Source organism: Amia ocellicauda, chromosome 23, assembly GCF_036373705.1.
Source record: "Amia ocellicauda isolate fAmiCal2 chromosome 23, fAmiCal2.hap1, whole genome shotgun sequence".
Classification (NCBI taxonomy): domain Eukaryota; kingdom Metazoa; phylum Chordata; class Actinopteri; order Amiiformes; family Amiidae; genus Amia; species Amia ocellicauda.
In genome coordinates, this window is record NC_089872.1 from 8471865 (window position 1) to 8492422 (window position 20558).

General features: G+C 40.9%; 1 protein-coding gene across 1 annotated transcript in view; it reads right to left on the reverse strand.

Moving 5' to 3' along the window:
* Positions 1 to 1533: 1533 nt before the first annotated feature.
* galnt2 (UDP-N-acetyl-alpha-D-galactosamine:polypeptide N-acetylgalactosaminyltransferase 2) overlaps positions 1534 to 20558 on the reverse strand; it is a 95135-nt gene continuing 76110 nt past the window's right edge. The window contains exons 4-16 of the mRNA XM_066696500.1: positions 15244 to 15342; positions 15066 to 15133; positions 14479 to 14544; positions 12903 to 13024; positions 11832 to 11919; positions 10862 to 10949; positions 9790 to 9893; positions 8464 to 8590; positions 6765 to 6857; positions 6465 to 6548; positions 5858 to 5984; positions 4768 to 4887; positions 1534 to 4291 (exon numbers count right to left, since the gene is read on the reverse strand). Coding sequence (XP_066552597.1) covers positions 4136 to 4291; positions 4768 to 4887; positions 5858 to 5984; positions 6465 to 6548; positions 6765 to 6857; positions 8464 to 8590; positions 9790 to 9893; positions 10862 to 10949; positions 11832 to 11919; positions 12903 to 13024; positions 14479 to 14544; positions 15066 to 15133; positions 15244 to 15342 — 1342 coding nt within the window. The 3' untranslated portion in view covers positions 1534 to 4135. The remainder of the gene's footprint in view (positions 4292 to 4767; positions 4888 to 5857; positions 5985 to 6464; positions 6549 to 6764; positions 6858 to 8463; positions 8591 to 9789; positions 9894 to 10861; positions 10950 to 11831; positions 11920 to 12902; positions 13025 to 14478; positions 14545 to 15065; positions 15134 to 15243; positions 15343 to 20558) is intronic.

The following is a 20558-nucleotide window of genomic DNA, read 5'->3' on the forward strand; positions in this document are numbered from 1 at the left end:
AAATAGTTCATGATCATGGAATATTAATCACTAAACATAAATCACTTCCATTACAGGCCAAACTAATTCATATTCATACTACTGCCCACAGTTGTGTTCTGTGGTGAGCAAACAAACAAACACACAATTTGATTCAATGTTGTTGGTTGAACTCTGGGAACAAAACAGGCTCCATCAGAATTCACAGGCATTATATTATCCAATCAGCAGAACTTCTGGAAGGACGACTTCATCTGCAGAGGGGAAACGTAGCGAGATCGGGCATAAGAGAGACGCACAGAAAACAAAGGAGAGAAGCATTTGCGAGACTTGAGATGGGAACACACAACACACAAAAGCCAAAACATAGGAGTGTGGGACAAGGAAGGTACTACACAGCAAACGACAGAGAAATGCAGAATATGGAGAAGAGAAGCTGGGCGAGGAGGCAGCGATGTGGTGGAGATGCCGGGGACACGCTACCGTCATACTGCGGGGGAGCAGTGACCCAGATTAGGCGACGTTGCCGTAGATCGCTGCAAGGCACAGCTGGAGCAATATCACGCTTACTCGATTATAAAAATAACACAAAGCACGATGTTGGAGAGACTTGCACGTTCAGGAAGTTTGTCTGGAATAATTTGTTTGATAAACCATATTGGGGGGGGGAAGGCATTTCGGTTGTTTTTTTTCCCCTCTACCCTTGACATTTCAATGCAAGTCTCATCCTAACTTATGGACACATTCATATTAATGTAGAAACAAAAGAAAAACATTAAGGTTTCATAAAAAATATTTGTGTAAGTGCACTAATATACAACATCACTGATACTGTTTTATTTCAATTGCCATACTGTCAAATCAAATACAAATTTGAGTCAATATGCATGGGATCAGGAGCCAAGATGTCTGGAAACCGACCGAAAACATGCAGACTGTTTCAGGCCAAACCTAAATCAGCAGCAATCAGCCGAAGAACAGTTAGCATAATGTTATACCAGTGCATCTGCTGCAATCACAATCAAATGCAGTGGAGATGATGAAAAGGCCCAATTAAGACTTAGCCTGAGAGATCTGAGCGGGGTTATTAAACAGTAATAAACGATTGTGCATATTCTCAAGGGGCCCCTGAAAAGCAGATTCTGTATGCAAGACGTTTTATGGGCCTGTATTGGAGGAGGGATATAAATAAATCCATATCACCATGGATTTGATTTTCGACAGCTTGCCCGATCAGGAGGACAATTATGTGGGATGGGGGGCAGGCGTGTTCAGGCAGTGTAGAGGGAGGGCAGGTGGGTCTCCTTGGGGGGCAGGGCCACCACAAGCTCCTGTATGGAAACAGGAATGACTGAATACCCGAATACATCCACAGATGGCACACACTCACTCCAAGGTTCGGTGCAGATTGTTCCTCAAAGCTGATGGTTTTACAATGTCACTCCGCCCTGTTGACAAAACCCCAAAATTATCCATTTTGTGAAAGCAAATAGCATGCCTTGTGGTAACACAAAACATTAAAGGAACGTAGGCACATCAAAATGTAACAACCACTTATTTTATGTATAAACGCATTTATTTAAGTTATTTCTCCCCCCCCCTTGTCCAAAGCTTTTTTTCCGTCATATCTATAAAACATTTAACAGTTACAAGCTCTGTACAGTAGACCAACTCACGTATTACTATTTTATCATTATTCTTTTTTTATTTAAATATATAAACTAGTCGCTGTTTCACTTAACTCGATTGATCATTTTCATCCCCACCCCAACCACGGGGGCAAAAAAAAAAAAAAAAGTGATTTCACGTATTGATTAGTAGCGTAGTATAGTGGTGCAAAACACTTCGCCAGAAACACTAATGGATGAATAAAAGACACTAACTCTTTCATATTACAATGGGATCATATATTTTGCATCATAAACTAACAGTTGCACTCTCCTAAATCTCAAGTACAAATGCACTGACATTGTAAATAAACAGTAAATAACTTTGGCACATTGTGCTATGTAAACATTTCATCCAATTAAAAAATATCAAAGTAGTTGTCATTCATTGATTAGTTCGTTCCCGTCCCTCCCCTTTACCTCAAAATGAACACGTTTTTGTTGTTGTTATTTTTAATGAGTATCTTACAAAAGTCAATTGTTCGCAGATAATGTTACAGATATAGACATTATTCACAAAGGCCATTCGATTTAGTTTGCCCCTCTGTTTTATGTCGGAGTATGGGCGTGTGCTAAAGAACCAAAGTGTCAATGGTCTCCATGTTCATGATTATTTTGCTTCGTGAAGCATGAGCGATTCCCTTTAACTGTCGTGCTGGTGTTATAAGAGGGCCCACCCTGTGTGCACAACTGCAAACAACAAATGAAAAAACTCTCGGCTCTATTCAATTAAACTCCCGGACTTTGGAACGTCTGGTTCCCAAAAAGCTCAACCGCTTACTCGTGCAGCCCTGGCTTTGCCTCGGTCAGCAACATGTGGGGTCCCCTCGTCCACTCAACTCCGAACGTTGAAGGACACAACTGAACCCGAGGACCCGCGTGATTTGGGCCGCTCGAGATGTTGAGAAGAGTATTCAACCGACGTCAGGACTGGAGGTCTTATTGCTTTCTCCTGTATTTGCTCGGACAGGAGCGGCCTTCACATCGGGAGCTGAACGTTTCTGCTCTCCCAGTAGTGTTTTCAACAGCACTAGGCCGGGCGCAACACATTTCCCCATGTGTGAGGGACATCTGGAAGGACAATTACCTGGATCTCTCAAGAATTCAGAAATCAGAACGAAAAACAGAAAATGACATGATTGCTTGCTTGCTTGCTTGCTTGCTTGCTTGCTTGCTTGCTTGATAGAGCAACATACAAAACCATACAAATCCCACTAAATGCGTCGGAGTTTCTATTCAGCCTTTCATTTCACGTCCCCTGCTCAGATGTTTCCCAATGAAAGGAAAAAAAAGCTGCAATGATGTTGAATGAATGCCTCTCACAAACGTCTGCATCATCGCTCTACTGAAAGAAGACACGGCCAACAAACATTAGACAAACCGAAGCTAAAAACGTCCCCGCCGCTCTTTTGTGTCGCGTCTTTAAGCTCAAACCATAACCTCCTAGGGACACATCTTCTCAGGTTTAAAAAAATAAATTAAAAAAATTTAAAAAAGCAAACGCCTCTACTTAGATGTAGATGAGAACACAAAGCCACAGTATATTATGTCTATGAACATCTAGTTTTTTGATTCATAAATGGAAATAAAACGCTGTAAAAAGAACATACTACTTATTCAGTTTTTTTTTAGGTTTGGAAAAGAAAAAAAGAAAAAAAAATGAAAAGAAATGCTCGTTTATTTTCTGTATTACCGTGAAGGACAAAGGGGCAAGTTAAATACTGAAAACCAGTAGCAGCCAGTGCTACAGTCCATGAAGGTCCAGCAGCATCTAAGTCCATTGCCTTGGGCCATTTGGTCCATTTTGGTCTTGCAGGGCCGTTTCAGCCAGCCACGTTTATTGTTCCTTTCCTCAGTTCGTACAGTATAACGCAGACTCGTGAGTAGAAATAGAAATACTTCAGGTGGAGGTTTTTATAAAATAGAAGAGCTTCTTCCCCAGCAGGTTTCAGAAATGTTAACCTGCACCAGTCCGTCCTTCGAGAAGGAGGTGGCGCCATAAATAAGATCCCTAGTTACCAGCAGTTTGTTTTTTTTGAAAGACCGTTGCTATCTCCCAGTGAATAATTATGCCACGTCCCACAGAGATACAGCCCTGGTAAAGGTAAGGGATTCTGGAGCATCACGTCTTTACATTCAACAGGATGCGAGAGTTGAACCAAAAACCACAACTAAAATTAAAAAAAAAGATAAGAAAAGAAGAATGTTGTATCCGTTGGGAATTTCAGTGAAGTCGAGGAGAGATCTCCGGTTTCACTGGCGTCAAAATGATTCACTTCCAAAGCTGGACCAAGATGAAACATTGAGGTATATAGTTGGATGGAAATAGTCTCTCTCTCTCTCTCTCTCTCTCCCCCTCCTATTACTTTTTGTTCCTTTGAATCGATTCCCTCAAGTCTCTCTCTTTAGTATGTGCTGGATTTTTTTTTTTTTTCTTTTTTTTTTTTTTTTTTTTTTTTGAGGGTTTCTTCTCGACTGGGGGTGTTTCTTTACTGCTGCAGGTTCAACGTGAACTTCCACTGCTGTGTCAGAGATGGACTGCACACCTCCACGGTCAGCCCCCCGTTCCTGGCGCTGCGACTGTCCAGGCACAGGTTGCTGCCCACGTGCCGCAGCTTGGAGTTGTTCTCAATCTGTTCCCATTTCTGAAACGAGAGCCACAGCACAAGGTGAGCCGCCACACGCCATCTGACACAGAGAATACCGGCCAATGAGTCGGCAGTTGGGAACCGTCCAGAACGGACTGTTGTAGTGAAGGCTGAGACTCAAACAGGGCTGACAAGCATCACACAAATAAAAAGACACTCCAGATGGGATCAAACATGCCAGTAAGTATTCTTTCTAGGTATGTCTATGGTTCCACAGATACTCAGGTGTATCAAGGTAACAGCATATAAACAATTGTACGCTTTACATTTTGGCGGATAACCATAAAAAAATGATAAATAAAACAAACAAACAAAGGAAGTTATGAGTGTAACAAATGAGCTTGTCACCTCGTATCAAAAGTGTTGTATATTTCAAAAATCGCTTTGTGACCCGATGTGATTAGAAAACCCCCACAGAAGAAATGGCGAACTATGACCATGTTTCCCCCGATGTCTGCCGGCAAATCTCTCACCTGTCTGCTGTCGTTTTCTCGGCACCCTTGCAGTTTGATCTGCGATCCAGCAGCTCTGTCCACCACCGTCAGACACAGGTCCATGTGCTTGACCGATTTGTCCTTTGTCAACGCCCATTCCTATGAAGAAAGCACCGCAGGAATTTGGACATGTTTTACACTCAAGCTGCAAATTCCTGGCTGAACTAATTCACTGTTGAACGGCGCCCAACAAGTACTCCAGTCTGAATATCACTTATTAATATGTGCTTAGTGTATAAAACAGACAATTTAATTGTGTTACTTAATTAAATTAAGTTAAGCACAAAAACCTTAACCACTTCCAGGGAAACCAGTGGTTAAAACTTCAAGCTGAGGAGAGCTCCAACAACTGCATAAACTTCTAAGACTGTTTTCAGCTTTTATTTCTTGGAATCAAAGGCATTAGGGATTAAGCTCATCTTTAAAAGTTGATTGGTTTAATCAAACCTGCACTGACACCTGCTAATTGTGTTATCGCGCTGGCCCCGGGGTCAGGGAGTATTCTGCTATAGTGTGATTACTTCCCGTTAATTAGCCATTTACTTTTTTTTTTATGCCGAAGTAAATGTCGATCTTAAAACCGCAAATGTAGTTACTTTATTAGGATTCTTAAATCTCACCCCTTGCATTTGAAATGCAGTCGTCTTTCAACAGGTACATATACAGAAGAAATTGTATATTGTTAGACTGTCCGGTGTTTTGGACTGAAATTAAAAGGCTGACAACTTATTCTAGTAATTTCTCATTAAAAAAACTTAAGGAGCAAGACTAGTGATGCTGTACAACCTAATTGTGTGTTTGTTAAGATTTGCATTGCCCCACTTTGATGAAACCATTGTATTATAATTATTTATTTCTCAGCAGACACCCTTATCCAGGTGACTTTACAAGTAATCTAAGAAACATTTCAAAACACTACAAAGTGCGGTAATACAAACAGTACAAAATAAAATAAGCTACATCCTGGTATAATGTGCTCAAAATGCTAAAATATGTGTGAGTCACCCTGAACAACGATGCCTGCTACCAATAAATATATATTTATGGATATATTTAAGCACTACTTTACCTGGTTTCCTCCAGCATTATGGCACTCGTAAACTCCAACAACACCGTCTGCAAAGTGACCCAGGGTATCCAAACAGTTGCCCCCCTGCTGTAGAGCGCCAAAGGCAATATCTTGGTGGTCTGGTACCCTGTTTAATACATTGCCCAAAAAGGGGGGAAAAAATGAACAAAACAATTATAGCTAGGTTGCAGATACTAAAAAAAAAAAAGTAAAAGGGTACTTATATTGTGTCTCTAATGACTCATCGATTCTGACAATGCAGGGAAACCATTTAAACTGCCAACAATGCCAAACTGCAGTCAAGCATCAAACACAAAGACCTGTGTCAACTCTTCTGACATCTCTACAGCAATGTGGATCTTGGGAGATGGACTGAAGAATTCCTAATCCTAGAAAGGACTTGAACTCAATATAATGACCAGGATACAAAGACTCAAATGGAAACAAAAGTTACATTCAGAACAGGGGCTGGTTGCAATAGACGCTGCTTTAAATAAAGAGTTGAAGGTGTATCAAACAAACGCACAACTCCCTATAATCCGTCATAAACGGCTTTCTGAGGTTGCAGAGCTTCGCAAATTAAACCCGACTGAGACACGGATCTTACCTGAGCTCAGGGTACACATTCTCCAGGTACCACTTAAACGGTTTGCAGCCCAGCCTCTTCTTCATTTCCAGTCGGCTCTGAATGCTGGTAGGGACAGAAAAACAAATGAAAAGGAAACTCCATCAGCCTTGAATTGACCCTGCCAAGAAGCCCAACGAACTCAAGAGGAAATGAACAGAAGAATGCACGGCCCAGCATCTTGCTCTCAGATTGGTGTGCCTACATTCCTTGGCTTCAAATTCGGTTTGTGTGAGAAGAGGAGAAAGACGAGTGCGTAGACTGCCAGAGAGGAAGACTTACTTGCCGTAGGGGACGTTGCGAGCTGAAGGCACGGCGGCATAGTAGAAATTCTTAAACTCATCCATCCACACCTCGGCCGCCCTCCGGGTGTTCCTTCAAGCACGAAAAGCACAAGCGTTAGCCTAGACAGACAGACACTGTAATGTTCACAACACAAAGCGGTTGGTCGGTTATAGTTGGTCAAATTGTGCGTAGGAGGTTCCTTTCCCATGAAGGGAATCTCGGGTTTACAGGATGCTCAAACTGAGATGCTTCGGTTTACCACATGGATACTGCCACTTTTGTACTCATTCCTATGTCCCAGCCGTGCAAGCGATTGTTGTGCTCGTCTACGATGCACCGGGAATTAAGACTTTGTAGAGCAAGACGATATTAATCATTGAGGACACCGAAAACGACAGAACGGAGTCAGCTAACAGACTCTGGAGATCTTGAATTGGCTTTTCTCTCGGTGCTCACATTCCTATTGTTTTAGTAAATGGTGTTCGCAGGTTTTCGAATGCAGGCATAAGTACAGTGTGGAAGCTGATTTAAAAGATCTTTCGAAGACAAAAAAATAAATATCTTAAATAAAAAAAATACCACAGAAAATCATCAGGAATTTCAGTTTGGCGGGACGTGAATATGAGAACATTAGGTCAGATTTCTGTTGTTATCAAATGCTGTCGATTTCCTTGTCTCCTCTCACTATTTGTATTTGTATTATTTTGCTTGGGTGTGAAGGTAGTGATTCATTATGTTTGATCAGTATTGCTGATGGATGTCTGACAGGAAGTTCCTGAACCTCCTGCTAGGGCCTGTTTTATATCTCATGTTGAATATTAGCATGTCTGTGGTGGCACGGCTTGCATTGTTTGTGGTTGTTCAGACATAAAAGAAAACTATTTCAACCAGTCACCAGCCATAACCACCTTAAATACGCCATGACGGCACCTCTACTGTCATGAGTTCATCTGAACCCAGTAAATACAGCCCTTTTCAGCTCATGCAATCCTACATGTGTTGGACGGGCCCACACTTCTCTCGTAGGCAGTGAAGAGTGAGGTTTGGTGGGCAGAATTAGCTGTGAGTAATGGCTCTCGTTTCCACTTGCTAAGGATCTGAGGGTGACTCTGAAGAGAACATTTACAGGAATGAAGCACTTTGGATTCGCTCAAAAGAAAAGGTCTGCGTTCCCAAGCAATCCTGGACGCGTGGGAGGAGCAGGTGGCCAGGTCTCGAGAGATTGAATGGAGAAAAGAAGAACTGGTGCTTTTATACAATGTCGAGATTCACAGACTTTTGTCGAACCTCCTACACAGAACAAGGTCTTCTCTCGTGATGTGGAGTTTAGGCCACAAGATGGGGGAGGAATTTAACTATTGACAAGATCCTGAACACGTTAGGTGGCTGGTCAAATTTGAGCAGGGAGTTTGGTTGATGCTGAGTATTAATATTAATTTAAATAAAACAAATGTAACGAGTTTGGTTAGTCCGGTCATTTCTGTGCCTTACAATGCGTTCCTTCTATATAAAATGTATAGTATTTTAACAACTGTTACCTTAGCCAAATTATCATCATTAATAAGAATAATAAACACCATCATAGCGGAGTGGAGGAAAAACTGTTTGAAAAGTGTCTGAAGCTGTGATTGTTGACAGGGAAGGTTTAAGGCAAGATACAGGAAGTGCAATTCAAGATCGCTGCGGAGGCACAGACCTGGCGAACACCGTGCCGCTGCCCCCAGGGAAGGTATATGGGTGTTGCTTGCGGAAGACGTGTCCGACTCGGCTGCAGGGGATGATCTCCAGGCTGCCCCCACACTGCCACACCCTAAAGGAGATCTCTGCAACACAAACGACGGGTCAAGTCAACCCACCTGACCAACTAGAAGTTCTGGGCTGCTTTGTTATTGGGTCTTTGCTCTGTTTAGGGACCACAACCTAAGCCTGGGGTTTCCTTCAGAGTTTCCCAAAAGGCATTGTTTATTAGTTCATGGTAGATGTCAGAGAGGAGAAAATACTTAGCATTTCAGACAATGCGTATGGGCTCAGTTGGGCTGACGGGCCGACTGTAAAGACCCGTTCCCATTCTTCATTCCTAGCATGTATACTGTTCTCTGTTCTGTGCCTATTTAGTCCCCAGAAGGCTGACTGGATTGTTCGGTTTGGAAGACTTCTGTATGGATTTGAAGAAGTGAAAATTCAATATGTTGTCAGATGTAGTTACTCACACATTTGTTCAATTCCCCTATCTGGATCACTGCGATGAACTTTACATTAACATCTCCTCACACACTAGGTAGGCTCAATTAAATACAGAAAACTGAAAAGAAAAAAACTTTTTGACATATTGACATGACATTTATATTTTTTTGCAATATAGTAAGTGTTGGCTTAAGGGAGAGTTAAGAATTGGTACAGCAAAATATATTTATGATGGAGTCATGGTGGTAAATATAAAACATTTTCACTGAGAAAATGAGGTTAGAAATGCCAACACAGTTGTATCTTTTTCATGTAACTTGAAAACGAACATGGTTTCCATACTAAAGGGTTACTATAAAGGTGCCCATTCAATCTGTTCTGTTTTTACAGGAAATGAAAATAACAGAATAGCAATAAATTGTGTCATAGCAATTCCTGAGGTCTTTATTTATTTATGCTTTATCTCAGTCCTCACAGAATGACTGATTGGGGAGTCACAGACACCATTTCATAGAAGATACGTTTCTTGAGTAAACTTATTTCATTATGAATGGGTCCTGAATATAAGACACTACTAGCACCATGTTGTAAAAGATGTTCTGATTTGTTGGATTTCAGTCTAAACAAAATAGGAAGGAATCTCTCTGCCTATGGATATATAGAGAATATAGTTTAAATCTATCTTCCCTTTAAAGTAAATTTCATAAAAGTCTTGTGACTCAGAGGTTGGGCCTGCTGGTATGATTTCCTTTTAGACTGCAAATGCACTTGCGAGAAAACAAACTATTCCTTCCTCTTTCATTCCAGGTTCGCGTACACCCCCAGACATTTTGCTCACCTAAATTTTCTCCACCCCATACATCCATCATCATGTCGTACTTCCCCAGTTCCTCAAAGTAGTCCTTGTCCATAACGAAGAGGCCTCCAGCAATCATAGGTGTCCTGAAAAACATACATTACAGTTACAAAGGAGGACAGGAAATATCGATTTTGAAGGAAGCCGTAAGAAATAGCGGTTTACGGTAAACTTTTTGCGGTTTACGCTTTCAATTCCGCAATTTTGAATTTCCTTTCCATCCTTGAGCATATGGAGTAGATACGTGATATGCTTAGTTATCGGTGATGAAAATACACTTTCAATTATTCTTGTATATCACCGTCTTGTAAAAGAGAACAATTGATATTTGAGTTCTACATCCATTGGAATGCTACACACATCTACACAACTTGGTTGGTGCCTTATACAAAGCAGGGGACATTACAAAGTATAAAGTATATGTTTATGCTGCTGAATACTAATTAAAAGCTATATTTACATCCGTCTGGGTGGTATTTTGTGTGGTTGACTGCAGCTTTAGTTGAGTCAGTGATACAAGTCCACTGCTCAAAATCAGCAAAATTTAATTTAGACTGCCATCTACAGGATATTGCAGCAGAATTCAGGCATACTAAAGTGTTTCCATTTATGTGAGACATGCAAGATCTCTCCCTATATTTACCCCTGGAGCACACACAATTATTTTTTATTATCATTGCATCTGTTTTGTTTTATCATCAAAATGACATCTTACAAAACCTGATTCCATTACATGCAGGAGAGTGATAATGTGGTTTGAATTGCAAGCTGGGTGACACAGTGACTGGATGTGTCGAGGATGGTCTGCAACAATGGGCAGAGCTTATGCACTCACTCCTCCCCCTATAGGAGTGTCATTTCCTGTCGCAAGCTTTTTAAGGGAGTAGAGACAGTTATACAAAATATAAGGACAACAGCCTATATAAAATCATGAAATGGACAAAATTATTAGAGGAGGGCTTTGTGTTCCTATACTATATGGTGTCAAGACATGACTTAAAATACATCCTTCACACAGAAATGCACAAAGTTGATATATTTGATTGGGGCGTACTTGATCGGAGCGATTGGGTTTCCTTGGCGGCCTCGGCGTTGCTCCAGGGTCATGTAATCCCACTTGAACACGAGGTTCCAGTCAAACCCTGCAGAGAGACAAAAACAATGCAGCCTTCTCAATTGCAGACCAGACCAGACCAGGAGCCAAATTTCAAAACCGGCCATAACTTGAGAGCTTAAATAAAGTGGATCATTTTGTTTAATTATTGATTTTTGATTAATCAGAAGTTAAGAAAACTCTGCAACAGATTGAATGGAAAGGACGAATGAACACTCCCAATTAATTATTTAATCTGTGTTTGACATTATAAGACCTTGTGAAAGGGGAGCGCAATAAAATAAAATCCTTGAGTACAATTTGACAGTGCACCCATCTCAGGCCTAAGATAAAGCATCCACTTTTTCCCACTAGATGGTCAACAAAAAATATGGGGTCTTCTTTTAGACTCGTTTTTCTTCTGTTCTATACTGTATATGGTACTGAAAGAAAGGTAACTGGTGCTTAAGAAAAAGATTAGGTTAGCTAGAGGTTGCTGGACCAATGCTTTGGCTCCGATTCCCTATTGTATTTCTCAGAGAACAAACTCTTTGTGCACCCATCCTGCACGTAAACCGAGGGTCTCGGCTCTTGGTTTAAAATCTTGGCCCGTTCGAAGACCGGTTTTCTTATCACTCCAAGTTTATCGCTTATGGATTTTTCACAGGACCACAAAACACAGCCAATACAGACAAAACTGCTTCAGCATCTGCCTTAAAACTCAATTGTGCACATCTCGAGGGCAAGATCAATCACTCAGCTCCCAGGAGTGGGTTTCTCTCTCGCTCTCTGCAAACAAATCAATATGGTGCGGCAGCCGGCTGTCACACTTTCACAGTCGGGGAAACCCTTTTCAATGCCCCTGAAGGTCTGCTTGGTTAAGATGACACAACTGGAACTCAAACAGGGGGTCGTGGCCGGTACAACTTACCTCCCTTGAGGTCTGCGGAAGCTCCCACATACTGGAAGTTGTCCATATTGATGACATCGATGATAGGCGATACAACTCGGGTCTTATCCTGTGAAAGACAGGACAGCGAAATAAAAAAAAAAGTGTGCAAATAGTATCATCAATACCTACAATTTCATTTCTGGATTTAGTTTTTTACCCAATGTCACTATTAGTTGTTGTTTATGTTCTGGGCATTCATTATTTGTATGTACTGTGAATGCAAATGTTTAAGCTTTAATAAAAGTGTTTCTTTCTATTGGACTAAAACGGTTTACAAATGAAGTTCAGAAGCAGAGAAGCTGTTAATAAATAAATATAAACACACAGATACAGATGGTATATTATATACCGCCAAAATCCTGCTGTATCAGAAAGTATTGCCTTTCACATCCTGGCTCTTTCAGCATTATCATAATCTGCGTTACACCCACAACATTGTATAATGCCTCCTGCAGTGGGAGAACGGCCGCCTCTGAGAGCAGCCCTCTGTTGGGCTCCGGTAACCTGAGCTGGGCAGTGTGTGCCAAACAGGAGACACATCCTGGACTCCAGACACTCATTCACTTGTTTCTCTTCCTTCCCTAAAGCGGCTTATTTACACACCTGCACAATGCTCTGTGCACACACTGCTCAAACCTGCTCCGGCAGCTTCTCAGACTCAAATCTCTTTAGGCACGGTTAGGTCTGTTAATTATGTGCTACCAGAGCTCCTCGAATTCAAATGTGGCCAGCTGTCCAGAAAAGAATGTATGAGCAGGACATGTTGGTTTTCACCCTTTCAGTGTCAGTAATTCAGATTTGTGGATATAATGCCATTAATGTTTGAAGTAGGGTTTCAAACTTGTGCAATGTGCAAACAAGAGATGAAATAACAGGAGTCTCTGTATAGGTGGAAATCTGTGCTTTGAAATGCACTGCTGGAGTCTATAACATTTAATGACTGATGACAAATACGTAAAGTGGAAAGATCGAAAACAGATGGGTAGATGGGTGGATTCAAGTGTTTCTGCGTTTGAGCCCCGTGTTTCTTCATCCACAGTGTGTACTGACCTCTGCCACTCGCTCCAGCAGCGGCTCCAGCCAGTGTTCGTTGCACTCGCAGTGACTGTCCAGGAAGGTGAGCACCTTGGCTACAGCGGCGTCGGCCCCTCGCACCCGGGACCTCATCAGACCTGCAGGGGCCACATCACCACAGCGACATCAGGGCTATAGTTACTTTCGTAAATACATAGAGAAACTAGAAGCTGTAATGAAATGTAACAAATATCTCCCTCTCGACTGATATTTGTGGCGTCAATAATTATTACAAAACTACCGCAGGCACTTAAGATAAATCGGCACCACTACACCACCTTCAAAACATGTCCCCTCAATCCCCAGAGGACTTCTCCCATACTTCCTGTGTCAAAACTGGTCTGACCGAGATCGGGGACACAGTGTAAGGCTCTGGCCAGAAGAGGGAGCTGGAGTATAAGCGCTTGAAAGCACAGAAGGCGGCTTTCTTTAGAAATAGGCATGCATGCATACGCTGCCTTGATTATCACCAAGGTAAGGGCGTCTGATAGAAATAATACACATAACAATGGCCTCCAATCCTCCACAGTACAAAGAAGCACAGATTAAGGGCAAAACAAGAGTATAGGGGAGAGAGAGAAAACAGTTACTCTGCCTACTTGTTCTTTCCAAGGTGTTTGAATATTTTGTACTTTGACTACAATAACAATGTTTATTTCTCAAAAAAACAGTTGCACGCGACGCCCATATCTGGTCACTCCGATAATTCGCCTAAGAATAAAAGCTGATCATTTCAATATTTGTTTTTAGTTAAATATAGAGGCGCAGATTTAAAATGACCACGTCGCACTAGAAAATGAGTAGATGACGCTGGTATTATACAAGAACAGATTTGTTAAGTAGCTACATTCCTGTTTTTTAATAGAAAGCAGCTGCATGTGATTTGCCAAAATATACTTGGTGCTTAAACGTCTATTAAAACCCCTAAATGTCCTACAACACATGTTTTTCCCCCAACGTTTCCTAATAAAAGCTTGAGCACCTTTTTTTTTCCATAGGGGGTGGGGTTGGAAAATGTGTAAGTGCTGACACAGCTGTTTGTGTCATGATTATGTTATTTTAAGTGGCTCATTTTTTCATCACGTAATTGTGCATCGTCAACGTCATCACCTGTGGTTTATTTCTCTGGCAGACTCTTCAGAGATCCCAGGCTCCTCTGCAGCTGGATATTAGAAAGTATGTATTTTTTATATAATGTATGATTGTGGATGGGAGAGGGGTATAGGAGACACCATCATGAGTAGAATAACCCTGTTTTTGCTACAGTGGTGACATCACAATGTGGGTGTGGTTTTGTTGCAAGTGCAGCCCAACTAAATTAATACCCAAAGCAGCTGTTGTTATACGGTGCTGTCTTTTGTGTTAAAGACATTTTAAAAAGAGGATGCTAAAAAAAACTTAAACAAAAACAACAAAAACGTGCTCCTCACTGGCTGATGTTCTTTATCTCAGATAATGCCCGTGCTCTCGAGGTCTTAAAAAGTTGCATAAAACTTTTATTTACACATCCGCTTTCATTTTTTTATATTTATTTTCAATCACCTTCACTTACCTTCTCTTCTGTCGTTGCGTAGAACCCGAACCTTTTCTATTTTTGCCAACAAAGATCCATCTTCAGCTGTAAATATAAGGTACAGAGTGTTTAATGGGTGGCACAAAGGACATAAGAGATATTGCAATGGGAAGTTGTTGCTTGTAACTGTAATATTGAAATCCACTGGGTTAAAAATACGGCTGTTTTCGGGAATTTGAATTGATTTGATTTCATCCAGCTTACGAGTGGGGAGTACAGGATGATTTAATACAATTTCCTGAAATATAACACTGCATTAAACACAAAGACAGATCTTTCAATGAGATCATGGAATATAGACTTGTATTTTTATTGGGTTTTGAAAATCCTGATTGAATTCTACAGGTAGAAACAAAATTAAAAAAACGGTTCTGCAAAAAAACGAGTTCTCCTTGTACTGATTCAGATCTCATTTAGATTCTGAGTTGAATATGAAACCAGGAGTGCAGAATGCAATTGCTTAAGCAAAGATAGGTAGCAGCCAACTCACAAGATCCATTTTAAACACCAGTAACGCCGTCAAAAGCACACGAGGAAAATACGACAACAAAATGCGCAATACTTACGGTTGTCGCTGTAATCATCCACCAATATGATTTCTTTCACAAGATGGGGGGGGCTTTTCTTGAGGACACTGAAAGAGAAGCCAGAGAAGCATTAGATTTCACTGCCCGGCTTAGGGGACCACATCTAACAGGACAGCAGTGCAGGTCACAGCCGGTGGCCTCGGAAGAGGGATGTCACCTGACAACTGTGCGCAGCAAGGCCGACCGGGCCTCGTTGTGGAAGGTGATGACGACGCTGGACGACGGGAGGTCTGACCACCACTGTTTACGTCGGCAACTGCAAGAGACAGGAAGTAAATCGGTCAGAAATTTGAACTGCTAACAAGGCAAAAGGTGTCGAAGTTGCAGTTCTCTCTAAAAACATTTGGTTTTTTAGAAGTCCTGGGGGCAGGCATGCAAACTTCAGCACTGTATTTCAATTACATCCTTTACCCATCCTCGTTTTCCGTCTTGATACCTGGACCCATTACATTTCTTCCCCAAAGTTTATCAGTCCCCTTCCTGATGGCATTAGCAAAGACAAAAAGACATAAAAGCTGTACATGTTGTAGAGCAGTGGTTCTCAACCATCCAGGACCCCCTACTCTGGTGGCTTTTGTTCCAACCGAGCTCTCAATTACTTAATTGAACCATTCAGTTAAGTAATAATGTCATAAATCAGAGCCTTTTTATTATTTTAAACAGTAGGGGTTTTAAGTTAAGTATAACATTGTATAAGGAAATCATCATCTTATTAAAGAGCCTTTTTTTTTTTTTTTAACAGTTACACAATTGAAAAAGTCAAATATAAGCAACTTATTACTTCAATTAAGGGTTCAGTTACGTAACAGACCTTGTTTGGGAAAAAAAAAAAGCAGGGTAGGGGTTTCTCCAGAACCAGGAGTGACAACCATTGCTGTAGTGGGTGGACACTATAGCCTGGCATCACAGGCCCAAAAAATGCAAGTGGCAGCACTTGGGAGGACCACTGTGGCTACATTATGGCTTTTATCAGTTGAAGGCACACATTAACTTGTCCTCTGCGGGAAGCTAATGACCCTAGGCCCAGGAAAGAGCAACAACAACAACAAAAACATTTAAATCTATGTAGACAATATTCATGATGATTCATGCAGCATAAGTAGAATGCTAAAGTGTAAGCAAACAAGGTGACTGACAGCTGCTGCTGATAATATGACGTCGACTCAAACGTCCCTGGAAGGCGACCCCTGGGACATTTCAAATTGACACAGGCGGAGAAATTGTTTTATGAAGGAGGGGGGTTGGGATGCTTTTTAATGCCTCACATTGATGCAAGTCATTTCTGGCCACCGGCTTAATTTGCAACACAAACAATACACTGTGAGCCAGACTGTATGTGCAGGATGTATACATTTGTGCACCTGTTGAAAATTCTTTTGCCAAAAGGAGATTCAATCTGCGCTCTTTCAATGCAGACGACAGACCCGCTCTAGATATTTTCTCCATAACGTCAGAAGCACATTTCAATACAAAAGGTTCGATTCTGATATCTATTGCTGGAAATTTTCGATATCTGCCCACCTAATCAATTGACTTTCGAGTGGGCCATTTGAGAGCTGGCACGTGGTCCACAGTAATAAAGAAGGGCCAGTTTTGATTTAGCATTCTGCATCAGCAGGTTTCTGTTATTAGTGTTGTGTTTGATGGCTCTGCTCGGTTCTCCTTTATCCAACGCTGGCTGATAAGGTGTTCTTGTTTCTGGCTTCAATTATCAAATACAAGTGAAGTGTGGACCACCTCCACACACACTTACCACAAGTGCAGCGATATATTAAGGAGGGTTACAGTCCTTGCATTTTAAACGAGTTCTTACCAATTCTGTAATGGAATGACGAAAGTCTGAATGACTTCGGTCTGAACTGAAGGCAGAAATAGATCTATTTACACAAGTTAACAATACTGCAGAGTGCTGCAGACGATATCCAAGCTAATAACCGATTCAGAGAGTGCCCACAAAAATCAGGTTTACTTAACGTTACATGCACTGAGTCCATTCATTTTCAAATTTTCTATTGTTCTTTCGGTTTAAACACAGCCTGAATTAAGTCTCTCCGCATTGGTTCTGTTCTCAAATATTAGCTTAGTTAAAAAATAGAACCACGCTAACAGCCATCATAGCTGGGACTATTTTTAGAAAGCAATACACTTGGTCGGTTAATCACCTGCTCAGTAACAAATGATTAATCTCACTCCTACAGCGCACTGCACATTTCACAGGGTGAAAAGTTCAACAGGAAAAGTATCTCAAAATGATACGTCCCATCCAGGTTGATGCAGAACATATACTTTGAAACACAAAATATGAAATAAATACATTAAAATCAACCTCTAATAAGAAAAAGTACAAAGAGGTGAGTGAATAACTACATCAGCTCCAACATGTCAACCACCAACATGCTAGGTTGTCAAATCAAGGAGATACCTTCCTGTAGCGCATTGCATCCAGCTGTCTGAAAAAAAAAAAAAAAAGCAGGTTTCCCTCCATAGCTGACGTGATTTGCCACCATTAGATGGCAGTGCTAGTTTACTAGTTTGCAACCTATGAAACAGTTGGGGGGGGACCATAGAAACAAACTGGGGGACAGATATGGAAGATCTAGTTGACCTTGGTTGATTGTCAAAAACATGAGCAAAGTTTGGTAACTTGTCTGAGCCTTCCTGCTACATACAAGACGTCCACACTGCTTCAAACTCTGCACTGCGGAGACCACCACAACATCAGTTCCAGATTAGAAACAGCTGTCGTTTCTAAACATGAGCTCCTCTATACGACAGAAGTGGGAAACCTAACCACTGGAATGTCCAAGAGAGAAACAAAAGAAAGAATAGTGCCGGAGCTGGCCCAAACTCGATGGATAATGAGCAAATAGCTGGCTCGTTGGACAAAACTACAGAAGAGCAAGCAACGAGAATTTGTGGGTGGGAGATTGTATTGTTGGTTGCAAATAAACACATTCAAGAATGGTATGTATGTGTCACTGGATTACAAGAAAACGCAACCTCTTGAATTATATTGTACTGGCGATGAAATTAATAAACAACACTCAGAAAATGAAGGCGTTTTAAGTGAGTAAGCAGTAACGGTAAACCAAAATAATTTAAGTCAAGCCTGCGTCTTACTCTGAACAGCACTTTTTTCTCCCCGTCCCATCTTTGTTAGGGAAACATGACTTGGTATGGTACCTTCAGCTACAAGACATGACAACTTGTATAAAGATTCTCCTTCACTGTCCTCTCAAGTTATCACACACAGATATCTCCTTCTACACTCCGCATCATTACACACAGATATCCCAACAGCCTCCTGGCCCACCGTTTAGTCTATTCGATGAGGCCATAAATGATGTATGGGTGCCAAACCACCATAATGTGACAAGCCTAGTAAGGGAAGGATCTGGAAAAGAAGAATCATCTGAAAACCATATCAAGCAAAAGCTGCAAGATGATTGCACTTATTATGAGTCTATAATAATGAAACCATTTGTAGTGCACTCAGAGCATATTGAATAACTATTAAAGACTTGTATAAGAGAGTATAATATACATAAAGGTATAAAATATAGAAGAATAAAAGGTGTGCGTGTGTTCTCTTATTAGTGATGTTCATGAAACATTCGTCACTAATATATCACAGATTTATGGTAATGAGCGCAAATACTCAATTTACAAAAGATCATTCAAAACAAAATCAATCTCGGACTGAACCAATCAGATTTCCAGCTCTCTGATCCAAAAACTGTCAGGAAAACTATTAGTACTGTACTTACATGAGTTCCAAAAACTACTAATGATGCTGTTTATTTGGGGGTTGTAACCTTAAACGTACATGGTAAGCCAACTCAACACATTTAAAACTAAAGTGAAAAGAGAACCTAATTTCAGATGGCTGCTTTACTAACCAACCTAGCCAGACCCTGCTGTGTGCGTTTTTATTTTAATTATTATGATTTTTTGTTATTCTAAAGCCAGCTGACAAGGAAATTAAGACAAAATCTTGCAGTTACCGGAGACTTAATTCAATCCTTGGCAATGGCTCGTCAAATGAATATTAACTGTGCCAGAAGTTCAAACTATCGGAAGGAAGACAAATATTCCTCACACACGCACATCAGGGCTTTAAAAGTTAAATTGAACAATGATTTTTTAAATCCAAGATTATCAATGACTACCCAACATCAGAAACTTACATAAACGCTTTCTGTCACCGTAATGCTACACATAATAGCGTTAGGTTTTCCTTAAGGAGATTTGTGTTCCAATTTATAAATGTTTGCCACTGAGCATTGTAACCACGGTATTATCTCTACAGAGATCTATAAAATAACATCTTAACTGTACAGCATGACTGCTAGATGCACAAATAATTTATTGAGAAGACAACATGGGAAAAACTGACACATAAAAAGGCTAATATGAGGAACACTTGGCTGCTAGAATCGAATTTCGCTGTGCCAGTTGATGTCAGATTATCTTCCTAACGGCCAACAAGCCAAGCAGACCTAAACTGTCAGTTCTCTTACATTGCAGAAATGCGCATTACAGCCCTGAATTTTAATGGGTGGGAACGGCTTTCCCTTTGGTAAGGACAGAACTAAGTGTTGACTGATAACTTAAGTGTTTATAAAGTTTGCAAACTATGAACGGAAAAAGTTCGGAGCAAATAAACAACTTTTCTGACTCTTAAGTAAGCCATTTTTACCATCCTTGCACAGCCTGTGTCACTGCAACAGAGAAGGAACAGAAAAAAATAAATGGTTGATATAAGCATTGGTATCTAACAGATTGGTACCAAAATGCTGATCTCCGTTGGCATTAATTTAAAGGCTGATCTTCTAATATCCCAGAGAACCCCTCGAGTCTCTGTCTTCAGCCGAATGGTTGTTGTTTTTTGGGTGGTTCTCTGTTTCTGCACTGGGTTTCTCAACAGTCTTTCCTTGTAAGCTGTAATGTGAAGCTGCTCGGATTAATGCACCCCACTTCACAGCACAGACACCAATGCATCAGGGTGCATCAGGGTTTTGTGTTGTTTTTTGTATTTGCGATTTGTGTTTCTCTTACTTATATACAATTTACTTGATGCTACAGAAGACTGAGAGCCAGTTAAATGTGTGTGGGGGGGAGAAACCAAATTAGGCAGGAAATTCTTGTGGTGAACAGATGAAACAGGGCACACGAATAAACAAATATGTTCACAGGCCAATTTAAACAACCTCTGGTGTGACGTAGTGTTTGGAAAACCATCACAGAGAAGCAGAGAGTAGACAGCTATGAGTAATCTCTCATGAATGCTTATCCCTGGTAAACCTGAGCACTGGTTTTGCACTTTTTGTGTGGTGGCGCGCCTCAACATCTTGCATTCATTTACTTTGCCTTCCCTAAGCTTTCACGTGGTGTGACCACTTTTTCACTGGGATAAATTACACTAGACTCCTACAATAGCATGATTTCATGTAGTAAAGATGTGTTTTTCTC